The sequence below is a fragment of the Pongo abelii genome, chromosome 1, assembly GCF_028885655.2.
Source record: "Pongo abelii isolate AG06213 chromosome 1, NHGRI_mPonAbe1-v2.0_pri, whole genome shotgun sequence".
NCBI classification, from domain to species: Eukaryota; Metazoa; Chordata; class Mammalia; order Primates; family Hominidae; genus Pongo; species Pongo abelii.
In genome coordinates, this window is record NC_071985.2 from 97942929 (window position 1) to 97964019 (window position 21091).

The 21091-nt window shown below is 41.1% G+C and overlaps 1 protein-coding gene across 10 annotated transcripts in view; it reads right to left on the reverse strand.

Moving 5' to 3' along the window:
- The window catches only part of LOC100432322 (late cornified envelope protein 2B), a 56747-nt gene continuing 35656 nt past the window's right edge, over nt 1–21091 (reverse strand). For 3 of the 10 annotated variants that reach the window (XM_009244146.3, XM_054527777.2, XM_054527786.2), the window contains 3 exons: nt 4350–4482; nt 1271–1366; nt 13–575 (listed from right to left, as the gene is read on the reverse strand). In XM_009244146.3, coding sequence (XP_009242421.1) covers nt 222–554 — 333 coding nt within the window. In that variant the 5' untranslated portion in view covers nt 555–575; nt 1271–1366; nt 4350–4482 and the 3' untranslated portion in view covers nt 13–221. Of the gene's footprint in view, nt 576–1270; nt 1367–3131; nt 3310–4349; nt 4483–6884; nt 6978–13630; nt 13731–21091 lie in introns of all 10 variants that reach the window. The other 7 variants (XM_054527787.2, XM_054527782.2, XM_063727565.1 and 4 more) reach the window with 6 other exon arrangements.

Here is a 21091-nt window from a genome sequence, read left to right on the forward strand (position 1 = left end):
TGAGTCAGAAATCAGAGCTTTATTATAACATGAGGTAAAGGAGGAAAAGAAGACTTGCAATTGGGGTGTTACATCAAGCACGAAGTTCTTCCAGGGAAGCCCCATGAGTCTTTGTGGTCTCTGCTGACCAATGATTGGAATGAAAGGAAGTGGAAAGAGTATCCATCAGGCTGTAGCAGGTTCTTGGCCATTCAGTACCAAGAGCTCTTCTGTAGCCCAGGTCAGCAGCAGCCCCCAGAGCTGTGGCAGCAGCCAGAGCCCCCGGAAGGTTCACTCTCACAGCAATCAGGGCTCTGGTGCCGGCGCCGGTGGAAGAGACGGGGCCTGTGGTGGCTCAGGCAACAGCCACCAGCCCCAGAGCTGCAGCAGCTCCCGGAGCTGGGACCACAGCAGCCCCCAGAGATGGGACCACAGCAAGAAGAGACTGCAGGGGAACATGGAGCTGGGCACTGGGGTGGACATTTGGGGGGACACTTAGGTGGACATTTTGGGGTACACTTGGGAGGACACTTGGGAGGGGGCTGGCACTGCTGCTGGTTTTGCTGGCAAGACATGCTGGCAGGAGTTTAGTCAACCTAAAAGATAATAATGAAACTCTTTAAATATTTCAAACCAAGGATCATATTATACCTCTTCTAAAATCAGTGCATGTGTAGAAGAAGAAGGATATTTAGATAATACAGTCACATCAGTAACCTGAAAGAAACAGCTTGAATCTTTCCTCCAGATAAAAGTACATAGATAAAAAATCAACAGAATGAGCTTCTTACTCTTCCTTTCAGGGGAAATGGGTTGCTCTATCCTCACAAGCCTGAATAGAGTATTCACAGCTTCCTGAAGTACCTATTCCTTTAATACAAGCCCTAAGGACCAGCTGGGTGTTGCAGGACACACCAAGTGGTCCTCTGGAAAATATTTTGCAATGAAACCTCCAGATAAAAGGGCCTGGCTTGAAGTATTTGCCAGTTTCCATATGTAAATATGTAAACTTTGCCAGTTTCCATAGTGTAAATATGTCCAACATGGCAGTTTTGAAGTTACCAACATGAAGTCACTGAACACAGAATTGGAAAAGATGTGCACAGTTAGCTTTCCCCACCTATATGAGTTCTGGTAGGCCTCAGAGCCTCAACAGATTCGAGGCAGACTGAGTCCCATTCCTGCTCAGTATGGCAGAACACAAGCACACAACTCTTTCTCCAGCCTACCTCCATCCTCCCCATCCCTCTGCCTTGCTCATACCCCTCTGGTATCCCAGGTTGCCACTCACCCTGGTCACACGCAGGAGCACAGATATGTCCCTGGGGAGTCAGAGCAGATGAAGTGCTGAAGCTGGATGTGTCTTTTATAGGGCCCAGGCTTGGCTCTGGAAAGAGCAGGAGGTGGCTCTTGCACAACCAGGCACGTGCTGGGTCATTCCTGACATTCTCCTGCCTCCTAGTCACTGCAATCCAAAGAGGCCTCAGGAGCTTCCAGGACTCCTCTCTGGGGCTGTGGTCTAGAGAGGCTTTAGCCAGTCAGAGCCTCCACCAGGCGGTAACCCTAAAGAGTTAACTTAGGGTACCCAAGGGACCCACACCTGGACAAGATTCTGTTCCCTGCATTTTTTTAATGCATGTCCTCTGAGGAAACATGAGTTCTGAGCCACAGCTTTCCCTGACCTTGTGGAAATGTTCCATTATGACTCCCTCCACCCTGAGCAGTTTCTCTTCCATGTCCTGCTGTGGATCCAGCCATCCCAGGGGGCTTCTACAGCCTTGGTTCTTTCTAGGCATCCCTCCCTTGCCTAGGCTCTCAGCCCTTCCTCCTGGCCTCTGTGTTTCTGCTTTTCCTCCAACTCACCATGGCAAGCAGATTCAGTGGATTAAATCTGAGTTGATTCTGTGGTCTAGAGCAAAGGATATGATTGAGAATAAACAATTCCCTCTAAAATCTAAACATTTCCTTCAGTCGGAGGACTTGTATTGAATGTGCTACTGGAATCAGAAAACTTGCATGTGATAACTGGGTAATCTCTGGAAGTTGCTGTAACAATTATCAATAATTGCTAGAGTATTACTATCATACTTACTATGAGTGTCAGTTCTCACATGTAATGCCCATTATAAACCTAGCAGTGAGATATACCTATGTATATCTATTGTATATGTATACCTATACCTATGTATATGTATACCTATGTATATATATGTATATATATGTATATATATGTGTATATATGTATATGTGTATATATATGTATATATATGTATACCTATGTATATGTATTGTAATGTAAAGTGAGAAGTAAGAAAGAGCTAAGTATGACATTTTGTGCCTGATAGACCCTTAATAAATATATGTTTAAAAGAAAAACTAATGCTATGTATTGGATACTTGCCCAGGTCTTATGTGTCATTAATTGCCCATATAGAGCCCTTACCCTCAGAGAGCTTAACTCAACCAGACACTTCAATTATTTGAAACCTCTCTTGGGAAGTAGACATCATTTATTGGGGCTCCTATGGAGAGGGAACTCCTTTCCTACCAGGAAGTACAGGGTCAGCCAGGGGTCTAGTTATTCAGAGTTCTGATTCTGGGTTGCACTAGACAGAGTTACCCATTCATTTATTCATTTAGTTTAAACAGATACATTGAGGGCGAACCTTGAAAACATTACACTAAGTGAAAGAAGCCAGTCACAAAAGACTGCATATTGTATGATGTTATTTATATGAAATGTGTAGAGTAGGCAAATCTCTGGAAATAGAAAGGGGATGAGGCTTTAGCCAGTTACAGCCTCTCCCAGGCTGGACCCCTGAAGAGCTGACTCAGGGCACCTGAGGAACAAGAGCCTGGACAAGATTCTGTTCCCTGTATCTCCTTTTACGTTTCTGCCTGTCCTCTGAGAAATATCAGTGGCTTCCAGGTGCTTTAGCAGGCTGGGAGAAATTGGGAAATTACTGCCAAGGGATACAGGTTTTCTTTGCGGAGTAATGAAAATGTTCTAAAATTGTGGTGGTGATTGTCCAATTCTATGAATATACTGAAAACCATTGAATTAACACTTTAAACAAATGAACTACATAATATGTGAATTACGTCTCAATAAAGATGTTAAAAATAGAATTGAAAAAAATAGATATTCACACCTCTGATTAAAACAGAAACAGACTGCGCCTTCGCATTGCTTAATGCCTACTTGGTAGTGGAGGGGAGGATGCAGAGAAAGCATAGTTTCCCATTGTCAGCTTCTAACTGAGGGATTCTGTTCTCTTAGTTATCCAATCCTATTATCAGATCTGATTCCTGCTCTCAGGGAGCTTTTACCTGAAGGATAAAGTAAGTCAACAGTGTGGTCAGAGCAGTGAATTCAAAAGGCATTCTTTGAAAGCCTACAACATTCTTGAATCATGTATATCCAAATATAGGGATATAGAGGTGAATAATAAGTAGCCCATGACCTCAAGGACTGTAGAATTTTTGTAGCCTTTTTGAAGATGACTGCAGACAAACATGGGTCCAAAGAAGATGACGTTTGGGGCCTGGACCTCCTGAGTCACTATTTCCCAGTGTGATTAGAACATGTTAGTTCATTCCACTGTCTTCATGGTGATATCACCCTCAGCTTCCTCATACTCTTTGACAAAGATATTTGTAACAATGTGGTAAGTGAGGAAGTGGGGGAAGCAAGCCAGTGTCTCTGTGTGTGTGTGTGTGCGTGTGTGTTCTGTATGTGTGTATGTTGTATTTATATAAAAATGCAGGTAAAATGAACATGCACATACATGAACATCTGTATCGAGTGGCTGAATAAGCGATGGAAGTTGAATAAGCGATGGAAGATGAATAAGTCCCATTAGGGACCCGATCCCCTGGGAACAAGAATTGGGAGATAAGCAGCTGTTTAACATGTCCCCTTTGTCCCTTTATATCTCAGAAGTGTTGAGAATTGGTTCACAAGTCAGTGAAGAAACACCTGCCTGCAAGTATTCTTGCTTCTGTCACCACAGCCCTCACACCATCATAGGTGATCCCTCTGAGCCAGGAGACCCAGTGTCACACTGTGCATGTTCCCTCAGGGACCAGCCAAACACTTAATTGTTTCATGAGTGGTGGCAGGATCAATGCATGATTGCAGGACCACATGAACAAGTACATAGGTGACATGAGAAGAATGGCCTGGGATTGATTCCAGACATTTCATCTGAAGTTCACCTCATCTGGAAAGTCAGTCTCCTGAAAGCTGATATTTCCAAGTAGCTCCTTGAATTGTCTCCCTGGGAACTTATACTCCATATATTCCAGAAAATTAACCCCCACCAAATACTGGAACTTTATTTTAGCCACAGTACAAGAAAAAGCCTTACCATGTCCCTTGATGTATCTCATCTTATTTAGTAGATTCACTAATCCAAATTTTCCCTTTACTATATCTTTGTAGTCCTTTTCATCTTCTTGTCAATACTGTCTGGCACTTTCTGATTTTGGCCGTCTCCACTCCTGAAAGTGTATGTGTGGAGATAAGGGTTTATTGAATTGTAATTTCCAAAAAGTTAAAAGCATGACTCATATAAATATATAGCAAGCATATTATAAAGATTTGTTTCACTTGTTAATAAGAGAATCAGCATGATGGTAATGCTGGTTCAAAGAATAGGAGAGACCAAAAAAATTCTCGAACAAGTTTGCAAATTTAGATACAAAACTGGTTAAAGTTTTCAAAGGCAATGAAACCATTAGGTTACATTTTCTAGAGCACACAAAATAATTTTCAACTTATAAATCTTCCATAAGTTAAATCTAGCTTTACAGTGTCTGGGCCTTAATCAATACCAAATATATTAAGTAAAATAATTCCACCATTTTTTTAAAAAAACCTAGAGGGTCATATAAACCTTAGGCAAAGTTGTTAGTTACTAGGAAGAAGTAAAAATTTAAAAGACTAATCATAAATCACTTTTTTGCTTAAAGTTTTGGATAAGTTTAACCCCCAATTTCCTAACAAGAGATGGTTTCTCAGAAACTGGGGCTTCAAAATTTCCTAACAAGAGATGGTTTCTCAAAAAACTGGGGCTTCAAAACCCAGGTCCAGAATGGCTTCTTGCTGAAGTCATATTGGCTGATGGACATCAGAGGGGCATGAATTCCAGGCAGAGAGCTGCTGGAGAATTCACGTGTCATGGTCCTGCTAGAGCTGGGATTCACTTCAGATCTTGGTATTAGCATAGCTTATAAGAGATGTCCTAACACTGACCCGCGTCTGTTTTGCCTCATCTGGGACCTGCCATTTTCCTTGCCTGGTTACCAGGGTGAGTTTGCCATGGGGAGCCATCAAACTGGCTCTCAGCAGAACCATATGGGAGTCTTCAGAGCAACACCAGGAGTATGGAATATGAAAGGAGAAGACGGCCCAGCGATAGGGAGGAGCACAGCAGAGGGGTGTCCTGGGCAAAGCAAGAATTGGCCTGTCTAGTTTGTACATACATGTTTATATGACCTAAAGAGGATGAATTTTATACTTAATTCATCAATTCCATGATACACTCCTTACATTGTTTAACAGCCCTTAAATCAGTGTATACCATATGAATGGTGGTGTGTAATAGTTGAATTTGCAAAATTTTTTATTTTCTTGAGGTGCATGAAATAAGGGTGCCCCTTACAACTGATAGCCTCTTTATGTTCATGAAATATAGTAGGTACGAAATGGGCATGTAGATATGAAATGAAATGATGAGAGACAGAAATTGACATTGATTTAGCATTAGTTCTGTTTTCAGGAATGTCACTTCTAACACTTTTAACTTGGGGTTATATGTTTCTTCATAGGTACTAGTAGATACTAATGTATATTATAAACTGTCTGCCAGCACACCGTGAATAGGTTTAAAAGGGCAAAATTATGCCCATCTTGGCTCTAATTTATCTGACTTATTACTCGATTAATTTTCAAGCTCAGATACCTTGCCAAAACACCACCAGTAATGCCAATGCCTTTAAAGGGCCCTCCACAGTGCCACTCCAGTGCACAGCCCATGTTCACCTCCAGTTTTCTTGTGTGACTGACCCCGCATGGGAAGCAGCTACAGCTTCATCAGCTCCCAGAGTTCCAGCTACTGTGCAGTGGTCAGCAGCCTTGTCTGTGCTGTACTGACTACACCTCTGTGGAACCAAAGTGCAAAGGCCAAGGGCCTCCCCAGCCGCATGCTGCGCTCCCTCCCTTCAGTCCTCCTAACATCACAGCCTTGTTGAGACTCATGGGGTTACCAGGTAGAAGGTTCTGTTTTCCCAATATTCTCCAAAGGTCTGTCCAGAAATTTGCCTTTATCCTAAGTGAAAATAAAACCATCATGGCATGTTCTTAGTGTGTCCTGGTCACTGTTGACCCTCTTCTGTCTGTTGGATCATATCTCTAATGACCTCCATGTATCCTCTCAGTCTCTGTGATGGTTAATTTTGCCCAGGCTATCCTATGATATCCAGTTGTTGATCAAACACCAGTCCAGATGTTGCTTTGTGTGTATTTAATCAGTAGACTGAGTAGGCTGATTATCTTTCCCAATGTCAGCCTCATCCTATCAGCTGAAGCCTTTAATAGCAGAGACTGAGGTTTCCAAAGAAGAAGCAATTGTCATCAACACTGCCATATAGAAACTCTGCCTGTTTCCAGACTACTGCCTTGCAGAATTTAGACTCAAGGCTGCAACATCAACTGTTACCTGAATTTCCAGCCTGCTGGCCTGCATATTCATTGCAATTATCATGCGATGATTATGGGGTCTGGCAAGATTTCAGACTTGCCAGCCCCCACAGTCATCACATTAGCCAATTTCCTAATATAAATTTCTCCCTCCGTCTCTTCTATTTCTCTGGAAATCCCTAACTAATACAGTTCTCCTTACCTCCATGTCTTCCCCTGAGGTATAGATTGAGTGGAACTGTACTTTTGGGTCAACTGCTTCCATATGTATATATACATATATACACACACGTGTCTGTACAAATGATAAAAATAACAAAATGTAACATAATGACTGATGCTTGTTGACCACCTATTTTGTTCTAGGTGTTATTTAATTGTTTTACACACATTATCTCATTTAATCCTCATGCCAATCCTGTGATGTAGGTAGTATTAATATCCCCACTATACTAATGAGAAAACCAAGACTCCTAGGACTAAACAAATAGCCCAACTTCACACAGCTGGGAATAAAGTTCAGAAAATTTAACCAAAAAAAATTTTGAGAACTTTAGTATAAGGTCAACAGATTTCTGAGAACAAATTTACACACAGCTTAGATACAGTACCATACACACACACACACACACACACACACACACACACACACAGTGTCAGACCAACTGTCTGGTCCAGATAGCCAACTATTTTGTTTGGTGGGATGAATTTTCCAGATTATTTATAACTATGCTTTCTAAATCTCTCTCTCATACCAAGTCCCTGACAAACTCATTGTCCATGTAACCTCTCTTTCATGCAATATCTATGCACTTACTTCCCAATCAAAACAAAGACAGAACCTATCGTTTTTCATGACCCAGACAGCACTATTTATAGGCTATCACGGGATAAAACTATGTTAATTACATATGATCCCTACACACACACACATCAGTGCCCACACTGCCTATGCCCATTTGTATCCAGTATTTCTATCATTTTAATCACTAGAATTAGAAAAATTTTAGTGTTATATGAATAGGTTACATTAATCAAATATTATAATTGCAATCACTGTCTATCCATGCCTTGGGACTCCCTGGAGCAAGGAACTATTTCCAAAGACTCGGTACTGAGCAAATTAGGTAAACATTAAGCAGCCTTGTGAGAGTAAACGAGAGAAGGATATGATCAGGTGAATTAAAAGAACAGAACATCACTAAAGAGGAAAAAAAAATTGAGGATTTTTTTGGACTGTCTTCTATTAGTAAGTTCAATGTTCAGAGTTCAAAAATCACTCTCACACACACTCATCAAGTATTGCTGACTATGTGGCAAACTCTGGAGTACAACATGATATAAAAGAAATATAATCTCTGCCCACTGTGACTATATTCTTCAGAAAGGACAGAGGCACATGGGTGAAGAGAAAGGTATGAGAAATAGAGATTTCTTTTGTGCAGTATGGGAACTAGCCCAGAAACATTAGTATATCAGGCAAGAAAATTAGGGGATAGCTGCTTTAAGTCTAGCTTGTTGAGAAGATCTTACCATGAGCTGTTTCAATTTCACACATGGTAAATAATGCAGGCCTTTCCAGTTTAACTCCAGAGAACTGGTTCAGATCACAGACTAAGTAGCTATATCACCTAGAGTTATATTCTGAGTACCAGGTACTTGCCTTAGAACCTTAGAAATGTTCTCAAAGTTGTCTGTGCCTCTGTTTTCTCATCTATGAAGTGTGGAAAATAACTGTAATTACCTAATAGCAACATTGTGTGAATTAATTGATCCTTTGGTTGAGTTACACATAAAACACTTATAAAAGTACATATTTTATAACAAGTACAAAAGTTTAGAATTACCTAATTCTACAATTACTGTACAGAGTTCTGAATTAGGTGTGCAGCTGCAGCAATGCAACCAGAATGAGGGTTGACTAGGATTGAAATCTGACCTAGCAAGGCCAAAGAGCAACCATGAAGTGGTAACATGGGGAATGTCTTTCTGAATATTAATGGCTTCGCCAATTAATTAGGAGCAGAGGGAGAATTGTTTAGAAAAAGCAAAGGTATCCTTATTCTAGGTTTACACAGGTGGTCTACTGCTGAATTCACTCTCAGCTTAACTCATGTTGAGATATCCTGAAAACTGAGCCAGCAGCAGGCTCCCTCCCAAGAGCCTGCCAATATACTCATCCCTCAGTCTCAAGTTTTTCTTAGCACTGGAGATACTGTTCATCCTGCTCTGGGAGCAGCTGCTCCTGGAGTTAGCATGGGCACCACAGAGCCACTGACTTTAACTGCAGAGCTGCTGCAGCAGCAGTGACAGAGCCTGGGAAGTCAGTGAGAGAGAAGCGCCGCAGCTCTCGGGCACTGCTGTGAATCTCAGAGGGTCCGAGTTGAGATAACCACACACTCAAGAATCCATCCTGGCCCAAAACTCCTTTTCTACTCTTCCCTCTTCCTGGGCTGACCCTTTGGGGACACAAGAGAGTGACCAGGTAGAATTTTCACTCGATGTGGAGGTGAAAGTGCTCTCTGGGGATTCTGGCCCAGGTGACAATACATCAACATTTTCCTTTTCATAATGTGTTCTGATTACTGTTGACTCTCCTCACTTGGGTCATATTTCAGATAACCCATCTCAGAGTTAATCATCTGTCACCCTCCAGCTCTCAATACCTTTGAAAGAGATGAAGCCATAACACCAAATATGTTTTCTTCTCACCCTCTTCCTGCCCTTGAGAGATGATCCAGACCCCTGGTTCTTGGCCCACAGCTGGGTGATGGATAGATTAGAGGTGGGGAGACAGGCAGAAGTAACTCTGAGCCTACCCCAGACGTCCATCAGCCAGGTCTTGTGCCTGTCTTCAGAGAGCTCCCCACAGCACTCCAGACCTCAGCCTCAGGCAGGGAATTCCCCTGCCTAATCAACCTTCCATGCAGGCTTGCCTCAGGGCATACAGCAGAGCCCTTGGAGGTGGAACTGTGGGCAGGACGTTCCTGAATGTTTGTGTTAAGAGGTAACTGAAGTGCACTCAGAGACTCTGTGTCACTATTTCCAGATAACCAGCAATCCAGCTGTCTTTACTCAGCAGGTCAAACTGTATAGAAAATTACTTAATTGGATAGTGCCCAATATACATGCCCCCTTCATTCTTAACTTATATCTTTAAATTTGGACCAGAACCAAATCATGTTCAGATATCAAAATTTACACTTCTCCCTCCCCCCTTGTATGTACAAGCAGCCAGTGAGATTTAGGAAATTGTTGGGACTTTAGGAAAGCTCAGGTAAGAAAGAGGCTTTACTGGGGTCAGGGCCTTTTACCCACCCTTTCTCCTTCTTCCTACCTGAAGCACAGTCTTGCAGATCAGAACTCTATCAGGCACCTCGAGATCACCAACTGCCTCCCAGGAAACAACTGCTAACAATGAATTGACAACACAGAGGGGTATCCATCTCTGAAGACTCCGGGGAACCACCGTACCAGCCATGGACTACTGACCTCTGACTTCATCATATGTGAGTGGAAATAGTCTGCTTTCCTTTTTAAATTGCTGTAATTTTGAGTTCCTCTGATAGCATCAGAGCATAATTTCTAACACACCTGCACACATGCCAAACACAAAGTAAGATGCAACTAAAAACAAATGTTAGACTGCATAAAGAAAATATGGCACTTATACACCATGGAATACTATTCAGCCATAAAAAAGGGTGAGTTCATGTCCTTTGGGGGGACATGGATGAATCTGGAAACCATTATTCTCAGCAAACTAACACAGGAACAGAAAACCAAACACTGCATGTTCTCACTCATAAGTGTGAGTTGAAAAATGAGAACACATGGACACATGGAGGGGAACATCACACACCAGGGCCTGTCAGTGGGTAGGGGGCTAGGGGAGGGATAGCATTAGCAGAGATACCTAATGTAGTCGATGGGTTGATGGGTGCAGCAAACCACCATGGCACATGTATACCTATGTAACAAACCTGCACGTTCTGCACATGTATCCCAGAACTTAAAGAATAATTTAAAAAAAAACAGTTAGACGGGAAATTATTCTGTGTATGGAGGGTTAGATAGAGAAAGGAAGTTGCTCACCGTGAAAGGAGCACATGGAGGCCCAGATAGCAGGCCCATTGGGGAAGGGAATGGCTGGTGGTTTGCTCTTACTTAAGGCAGAGGTCCCTGAAAGCACACTTGGGTGTCCACCTCTCTGTAGTCCAGCCTTCAACTGCCCCGGGCAACCTTAGGTCCCATGCTTGGCAGTCCATTTTGTACTGTTTGGTTTTTTCATTTGTTTTCTGCTCACATGTAAACACTAAGGACAAGGGAAAACTTCTTAACCAACTCAGGAAACCCTGAAGCTATAAAAGCAAAGAAAGTCATATTTGAGTGTATAAAAACTAAAAATGTTTCCATAGCAAAAGCTATTATAAACAGATTCAATTAAATCTGATGCATTAAATATTTTAATAAACACAGATCAAGGTTAATATCCATGATATATCAAGAGCTCTTGAAAATTGAAAAGAAAATTTAATATCATATTACAAATTTTGTAGAAATGGCCAATGTACATATTTTTAGAAGCTCAAAATTACTACTGGTCAGGGACTTGAAAATTCAGTTAATAATGAGACTGGCAAAAATAATGAAAAGCATCAAGTCAAATAAACTGACTCAGTGCAGTGGGTGATTTAAAATGCGGAGAGTACAGAATCTCAGACTGGTTAAACAGCTGGGTGTTTGTCTTAGCAGCAGTAAGGATGAGGAGGCAGATGAACATCTTAATAAGAGACTCCACCTCTGACAGAACCTCTCTGCACTGAATCCATCATCTTCATTTAGACACCTGTCAGCCTGAACCTAAGAAGCACTAGTCCTTATTTCCCCCTGCTGTGTCCCTTTTCCCTTAACACTGAGAGGAAGAGACGCCAGGTGTCTGAGGGAGCAAGTCAAAAGGCGGATCTTAACCAGACTCACCCTCCTGGGACGGGAGTTCACTGAACATGGGCTGTACTTTGCAGGAGGAGGGGTCTCAACATTCGTTTCAAGCATTTTATTCAACTGTTGATTCTAACAGCAGGGAAGTTTTGCTTCATAGAGACGTGTTCTTCTCCCTAGAGAAGAACAAGTCTACAGAGTTTCCCAACCTTCCCAACGTCTGGAATACACAGAAAATTAGAACATATGTCTGGCTTAGTGGGGAGAAAGTCAAAGCTGCCATTGCCAGAGGTGATCCTCTTGGAGCTCCATCTACCCTGCAGTTGGGGTAATCAGTTCCTCGGAGCAGCCTTTCATGTATCACCTATTCATGTCCTGTCCTTGCCTCATGAAGAGAATTTCTCTGGGGCCCTGACCTTTGGAAGACATTAGAAATCTCAGAAGAGAAGAGAATGACCAAGACATTTAGTGAGTCAGAAATCAGAACTTTATTACAATATGAGGTAAAGGAGGAACAAGAGCCTGGACAAGATTCTGTTCCCTGTATCTCCTTTTACGTTTCTGCCTGTCCTCTGAGAAATATCAGTGGCTTCCAGGTGCTTTAGCAGGCTGGGAGAAATTGGGAAATTACTGCCAAGGGATACAGGTTTTCTTTGCGGAGTAATGAAAATGTTCTAAAATTGTGGTGGTGATTGTCCAACTCTATGAATATACTGAAAACCATTGAATTTACACTTTAAACAAATGAACTATACAATATGGGAATTACGTCTCAATGAAGATGTTAAAATTAGAATTGAAAAAAATATTCACACCTCTGATTAAAACAGAAACAGACTGCGCCTTCACATTGCCTAATGCCTACTTAGTGGGGGAGGGGAGGATGCGGAGAAAGCATAGTTTCCCATTCAGCTTCTAACTGAGGGATTCTGTTCTCTTAGTTATCCAATCCTATTATCAGATCTGATTCCTGCTCTCAGGGAGCTTTTACCTGAAGGATAAAGTAAGTCCACAGTGTGACCAGGGCAGTGAATTCAAAAGGCATTCTTTGAAAGCCTACAACATTCTTGGATCATGTATGTCCAAACATACGGATATAGAGGTGAATAATATGTAGCCCATGACCTCAAGGACTGTAGAATTTTGGCCCTTTTGAAGATGACTGCAGACAAACATGGGTACCAAAGAAGATGATGTTTGGGGCCTGGACCTCCTGAGTTACTATTTCCCAATGTGATTAAAAGATGTTAGTTCATTCCACTGTCTTCTTGGTGATATCACCCTCAGCTTCCTCATACTCTTTGACAAAGATATTTGTAACAATGTTGTAAGTGAGGAAGTAGGGGAGGCAAGCCTGTGTGTGTGTGCGTGTGTGTACTGTATGCGTGTATGCTGCATTCATATCAAAGTGCAAGTGAAATGAACATGCACATACATGAACATCTGTATTGAGTGGTTGAATAAGCGATGGACGAGCTAATGGGATCTGATCCCCTGGGAAACCAGACTTGGGAGATAAGCAGCTCTTTAACATATCCACTTTGTCCCTTTATATATCAGACATGTTGAGAATTGGTTCACAAGTCACTGAAGAAACACCTGCCTGCAAGTATTCTTGCTTCTGCCTCCACAGTCCTCACACCATCATATGTGATCCCTCTGAGCCAGGAGACCCTGTGTCAAGTTGCCCATGTTCCCTCAGGGACCAGCCAAACCATTGCCACACGAATGTTGGCAGGATCAATGCATGATTGCAAGACCTCATGAAGGAGCACATAGGTGTCATGAGAAGAATGGCCTGGGGGTGATTTCAGACATTACATCTGAAGTTCACCTCATCTGGAAAGTCAGTATCCTGCAGGCTGGTCTCTCCATGTAGCTCCTTGATTTGTCTCCCTGGGAACTTAAACTCCATATATTCCAGAAAATTATTCCCCACAAAATGCTGGAAATTTATTTTAGCCACAGTACAAGAAAAGCCTTACCATGTATCTTGATGTATCTCACCTTATTTAATAGATTCACCAGTCCAAATTTTCCCTTTACTATATCTTTGTAGCCCTTTTGATCTTCTTGTCGATACTGTCTGGCACTGTCTGGTTTGGGCCTGTTTTCACTCCCAAAAGAGTAAGTGTGGAGATAAGGGTTTATTTAACTATAACTTCCAAAAAGTTAAAAGTATATTTATATATGTTAATATATAGCAGACATATATCAAAGATTTGTTTCACTCGTTAATATGGGAACCAGCATGATGGTAATGCTGGTTCAAAGAATTGGAGATAACAAAGTATATACAGTCAGAGGAAAAAATTCTAAAACAAGATTGCAAATTTAGATACATACTGGTTACAGTTTTAAAAGGCAATGAAACCATGAGGTTATAAATCTTCTGTAAGTTCAATCTAGCTTTACAGAGTCTGAGCCTTAATCAACACCATATATAGTAAGCAAAATCATCCCACCAATTTTTTTTAAAAAAACCTAGAGTCTTATAAATCTTAGGCAAGGTTGTTAGTTACTAGGAAGAAGTGAAAATTTAAAAGACTGATCAGAAATCACTTTTTGGCTTAATTTTAAGTTCTGGACAATTTTATCCCCTAATTTTTAACAAGAGATGATTTCACAGGAAAGTGGGGCTTCAGAACCCAGGTCCAGAATGGCTCCTTGCTGAAGTCATATTTGGCGATAGACATTAGAGGGGCATGAACTCCAGGCAGAGAACTGTTAGAGAATTCACATGTCGTGGTCCTGCTAGAACTGGGACTCATTTCAGATCTTAATATTAGCATAACTTTTAAGAGATTTCCTAACACTGCCCTGCATCTGTTCTGCCTCATCTGGGACCTGCCATTTTCCTTAGCTGGTTGCCAGAGTGAGTTTACCACTGGGGGCCATTGAACTGGCTCTCGACAGAACCATATGGGAGTCTAAAGAGCAACACCAGGAGTATGGAATACGAGAGGAGAAGAGGGCCCTGCAATAGGGAGCAGGACAACAGAGGGGTGTTCTGGGCAAAGCAAGAATGGCCCGTCTAGTATTTACATACATATTTATATGAGCTAAAGAAGATGGGTTTTATACTTAATTCATCAATTCCATGATACACTCTTCTTACATTTGTTAACAGCCCTTAAATCAGCATATAGCATATGATTGGTGGCATGTAATAGTTGAATTTGCAACATTTTTCTCTTTCCTTATGGTGCATGAAATAAGGGTGCCCCTTACAACTGATACCCTCTTAAAGCTCATGAAATACAGTAGGTAGGAATTGGGTCTGTAGATATGAAATGAAATGACGAGAGATAGAAATTAACATTGATTTAGCATTAGTTCTGTTTTCAGGAATTCACTTCTAACACTTTTAACTTGGGGTAATATGTTTCTTTACAGGTACTAATTAGATACTAATGTATTTTATAAACTGTCTGCCAGCACACCGTGAATAGGTTTAAAAGGGCAAAATTATTCCCGTCCTGGCTCTAATTTTTCTGACTTATTATTCAATTCACTTTCAAACTCAGATACCTTGACAAAACACCACCAGCAATGCCAATGCCTTTAAAGGGCCCTCCACAGTGCCACTCCAGTGCACACCCCATGTTCACCTCCAGTTCTTCCTGTGTGACTGAACCCTGCATGGGAAGCAGCTCCAGCTACTGTGCAGTGTCAGCAGCCTTGTTTGTGCTGTACTGACTATATCTCTGTGGAACCAAAGTGCAAAGTGCAAAGACCAAGGGCCTTCCCAGCTGAATGCTGTGCTCCCTCTCTCCAGTCCTCCTAGTTTTATGCAATATCTATGCACTTACTTCCCAATCAAAACTAAGACAGAACCCATCATTTTTCATGACCCAGACAGCACTATTTATAGACTATCATGGGATAAAACTATGTTAATTACATATGATCACTACACATGCACACCAGCACCCTCACTGCCTATGTCCATTTATATCCAGTATTCCTATCTTTTTAATCACTGGAATTAGAAGAATTTCAGTGTTAGATGAACAGGTCACATTAATTAAATATTATAATTGTAATCACTGCATATCCATGCCTTGGGATTTCCCAGAGCAAAGAACTATTTTCAAAGATTCTGTGCTGAGCAAATTAGGTAATCATTAAGCAGGTCTTACAAGAGTAAATGAGAGAAGGATATGATCAGCTGAATTAAAAAAAAAAAAAACAGAACATCTCTAAAGAGAAAACAATTTGAGGATTTCCTGGACTGTCCTCCATTAGTAAGTTCAAAAATCAGAGTTCATTAATTCACTCTCACATACACTCAGCAAGTATTGTTGACTATGTGGTCAACTCTGGAGATACAACATGATATGAAAGAAATATAGTCTCTCCCCACTGTGACTATGTTTCAGTGTAGAGACAGAAGCTTAACAAATAAAAAAATATATATAATTACTAATTATAAATGGTTCTCAACTTATGATGGTTCAACTTAGGATTTTTCAACTTTATTATTTTGGTAGAAATTATACTTGGGATTTTGAATTTTGATGTTTTCCAAAGCTAGCAATACATCCTATGAATGAAAGTCTGTGTTGATGCCTGGCACACTGCTGCAGCTCCCACTCAGCTATGGGGTTGCAAGCATAAACAGTCAATACCCTATGGTGTACGCTGTTGCCAGATGATCTTGCTCAACTGTTGGCTAATGTAAGTGTTCTACACCTGTTTAAGGAAGGCTAGGCTAAGCTATGATGTTTGGTAGGTTAGTTATATTAAGTGTGTTTTTGACTTAGGATATTTTCAACTCGCCATAGGTTTATCTGGACATAAACCCATCATAAATTGAGGAACATCTGTATAGGCATTCAGGCGGGTGGAAATATCCCATTGCAGGTTTTCAAATGTTGCTAGGAATTCCCGTTGAGACCCAACCTTATTTCTCAAGGCCTTTCCTGACTGACTATTCTGGAGGTCCAACAGAGGTGGGTACTAAGATTGCTTAATAGCTCTCCACCACATCAATCAGAAGGGTCTCTGTAGGCTGGAGAAACTGTAAGCTGGGTGTCTTTGAGACATCCCCACCCCGAGGCTGTAAGAGTGAAAAGGACAAGGAAGAACCACATAGGCATCCTCTCCGGATCACTGCACATTTGGAAATGGGCTTCTATTTTGATGTGTGGATGTCAAGAGGGCTTAATTCAATTATCTTTACCTGTGCATGAGAAGGAACAAAGAATCAGAGCAGGGGATAATATGCTTCCTTCATTTGCACTCAGGGAAACCATGGCAGTCCTCTGCAGAAATCCTCTTTTATGTAACAGCTAGGTCTGCCACAGAGACTGAGCACAAAATTGTACATTTATCTCATATTTTATTATAAGAGCATTTAGGAAACAATGTCTTTTTATATGCAAGGACATTTTCTTTCATAGTCACCTAAAAGACAATTATTTAAAGGAATATTTTGAACATATTACAGTAATATTTTCCCTGATACACCATTATATCCTTAATTTATTTATTTCAATGGTGTGTTCACATTTTAGGTTATTTCGTCTTATTTTATTTATTAAAACAAAGCATTTATGTATTTTTAAAAGTTAATTTCTTTATGTTGGAGGGTTGATTTTTCTTCTATTCATCCAAAGTTAGGAACCTTAGTAGTGTATTCAGGAAGAAGAAATGGGAATTGGTAAGTAGATGGAAACATAAAATATTTAAAAATAGAAGCAAGGAAACTTGAAAATATTTATTGTGGCAAAGCAGCTTGTTCAGAGCAATCACATCCAAACTTCAAGAGAGCAAATTTTGAGCCCAGCCCCAAGTCACTCTGCCAATGGCTGCTTCTGAGACACAGCTCAGGCATAGCAATGCTCTGAGGCAAGAGCTCTTGAAGGGATGAAAGGCACTGATGAACGAGATGCATGAGACTGGTGCAGGTTGTTGGTATTTCGGTCACTCAGGTGATGTTCAAAGTCCTGGTAGCAGCAGCCCCAAAGCAATAGCTGAGGCCCTGATGCCATCATCAGCTGAGACCACAGCAGCCCCAGAGCTAGGCCTAGAGCAGGAAGAGACTTGAACAGGGCACCTTAGGAGGGCCCTTAGGGGGACACTTTGGGGGGCACTTGGTAGTGGGCCCTTTAAGAGGAGGCTGGCACAGCTGCTGGGTTTGCTGGCAGTACATCTTTGTGGGAGTTCAGTCAACCTAAAAGCCAATACAGGTGTTTTATAGACTTGTTAAATCTTAGATCACTGTTTCCTCCTTTGGAATCTACCCTGGGGCTGCTGATATACTGAACAAATCATAACTCCCCCACCCTCCCCCACACACACAGTCAAGCCAAAGCCTCCATCTTGTTCATTTCTCTGTCTCTAAGATATGGCACAGTTCTTGTCACATATATGATGTCCAATAAATGTAGATTTCCCCCTGAAATGGAAGCACCATAACAGCAGGGACTATCCTCCCCTCTTTTGCATACTTCCATATTCCAATGTCTAGAATAACACCAGGTAATTAGTAGGAGCTCAATACATAGCTGGTGATATAGGAATAATATATGAATGAATAAATAAACGAGAAAAGAAAGGTAGCCAAGAAGGGAGGGAGGAAGAGATTGGGGAAGGGAAGGAGGGAGGGAATTATATCTGAGGTAGAGGAAAGGATAGCAGTTGGCATTTCACGGTAATATTGGGTATTGCCATTTTCTCTGTGTGCCTCTGCCATCTTCTCTAAGCATCTAGAAATGGATCTATGAGATGTGAATATCGTGGAATAATCCCTCCCCAGCCAGCTGACTCAGTTGCCAGAAGCCAGACATTGGCAAGAATTTGGACTGGCTAATCCCTCTAATTCTCAGGGACTCTTAATTCCCAGGCTGGATCTTCCTAGGCCAACATCTCAACTCCTATTACCCTCTTTTTTCCTGTCTTTCCTTTCCTCCTGTGATTTTCAACAGCTACTTACCCTTTCAGTTGTGCTCTGTCTAGGCTCCAAAAGATCCACTCACCCTGGTCAGACCCAGGTGTGGAACAGGCAGTCCCCAGGGTGTCAGGGCAGATGAGAAGTGGGGTCCTGACACACATTTTATAGGCAGGCACTCGCCTGACTGGGCCTTAGTGAGCCATGGTTCTGGGTGGAGCAGGAAGTGGTTCCTCCCATACTGAGGCATCTGCAGGGTAATTCCTGACATTTCCCTCCCTGTCTCTTCAAACCATCCTTCCCAGGGAGATACTGAGTTACTCTTCTGAAGCTAGAGAACGAAATCTCATCAAAGTATATTATTTCCTAGGCTGGGACTCCATAAAGCAGCATAGGATTCCTGACCCTTGAGACAAGAATCTGTTTTCTCAAGACTCTATGGTCCTGTTCCTTCTTGGAAATAAATAAATAAGTTTCCTTTCTTCCTAATTCAGTCTGTGATCCAGCTTCTCGCTCTCTTTCTCTTTCTCTTTTCAAAAACATATATTAACTATATCTTTTTAAAGACGACTATTTTTTTAAATTTTTTTTCAAAATAAGGGATCCTATTGCATTCATTGAATGTTGGTGTTCTCCGTGTCTATCAAAGGTCTTCTGTAAGAACTGGATACTTACACTCTTTCCCTTCATAAAGTCTTCCCAATTTTAAGAAACTATGTTTTGCTCTTACATTTTACTTAAACATTTGACATTTCAATGCCTTTCTGCTAGCAAGAAAGAGTATAAATATCTAAGATTTCTTAAAACATCAGGTACAATTGCTTTTGAACTATATAGACCTATTTTCACTTTATAAGTCACATTTTTCTGCCAGTAAAATTGTTACAAGTTCACAAAATGAAATAAGTACATTATTATTTCAGGATATTCTTTTTGTCCATCAGTTCCTCCATGTTAACCTATTAGAGATTTGTATCAGTCTGTGTCCATTCGGGAAAACAGAAACACTCCTTATTTTGACAGAAACAATAAGCATTGGATTAAACAGGTATTAGAGGATTGAAAAGGCAAATATGGAGAATTCTAGCATCACACGGAGTGGCTATTGCCACACTAAGGATAGGGAACAAGGGAAAGGAGTTGGACTTCTTGAAACCTGGGAATTTAGAGGACAGACCTGCAGAGCAATAACCCAAACTTCTGAGGTGGGACACTGGCTAGTGGGGTCGGTGCTTCTGAGGAAAGGAGAAGAGGATGGTTCTGGAAGTGTGGAGAAAACTGGGAACAGGAACCAACTGCTGCTGCCAGATTAAAAAAAAAAAATCTATGGGGTGACACAGGCCTTTCTTTCTCTCCTGACTTCCGCGTCTCTTGCGCCCCCTAGTGACAAAACCTAATAGAGGACTGCCCGCAAAGTAGAACCACAGTTGCAAAGCCCAGGCCAACATCACGAAGTAGAGCCCCGAAGGGTAGTTTGGAGCTGACAGACAAGAGTTTATCAGTCCACAGACAGCTGCTGGGGTAGATGGAGAAAATAGAGAAACATGTTTCAAGCAGGGATGCATGCATGATTCCACACTTTAAAAGTGCAACTAAAGTGAGTAAATGCATAGTAAGTAGATCTATGTGACTCCAATTGAGGGTTTGCATTGCTGAAAAATGGAAAGAGGAAGACTATATTAAAAAGCCAAGTTGTAGTCAGCAGATGAAGCTGAAAATTAGGAGAAAAATTTTTATTTAATTGACTTCCTTCTATCGGTAGTAAGGAGACAGTGCAAGCTTTTGTGCAAGCCTCAAAGTGTTTAGGGTCCAACAGTAGACTGGGAATTAAAAAAAGTCCTCTAGCTCTGGCTTTGCCTGCATTTTCATTTGTGACTTGGGATCAGTCACTTCACCTCTATGAGCATCAGTTTCTCCATCTAAGGTCCCTCTGACTTTAAAAATGTAATGGCGATATAATGAAAGCAGTTTTATGTTTTTTTAAAAGTGCCTATCTGCAGCTCCAACAAGGAGAAGAAGCACGATTATCCTAATATATTTTCTTTTTTAAGAGATATTGTTATGTCACCTAGGCTGGTCTCAAACTCCTGGTCTCAAGCAATCCTCCCTCAGCCTCCTGAGTAGCTGGGACTATAGGCACACACCACCACGCCTGGCTCTAATAGATTTTAAAATGTCTTTTGATAACAAAAAAGTTTAATAAAATTCTAGTGTCAGTCAAAATGAAGAAAAAGAAAAAATAACCTAAACTTGTGAGTTCCAGTTCAAGAAGGCTGACTGAACACATGCTGCAGACTTTTGCTAATTACTGTTTAGTGGAATAAGAATATTCTCTTTGATTACAGGTTTTCAGAGGTCTGTATTGAGAATGGTATTAAAGTTTGTTAAATGTTTTTTTCTGCATCTATTGAGATGATCTTTTTGTTTTTTCTTTAATCTGTAAATACACTGATTACATTGGTAGATTTTCTAATTACAAAACATACCTTCCCTTGAAAACTTTCCTCATTGGATAAGATGAAATAGTTATTGAGAGACCAGTTTTCCTAACTAACATAACTATAAAATTCAGA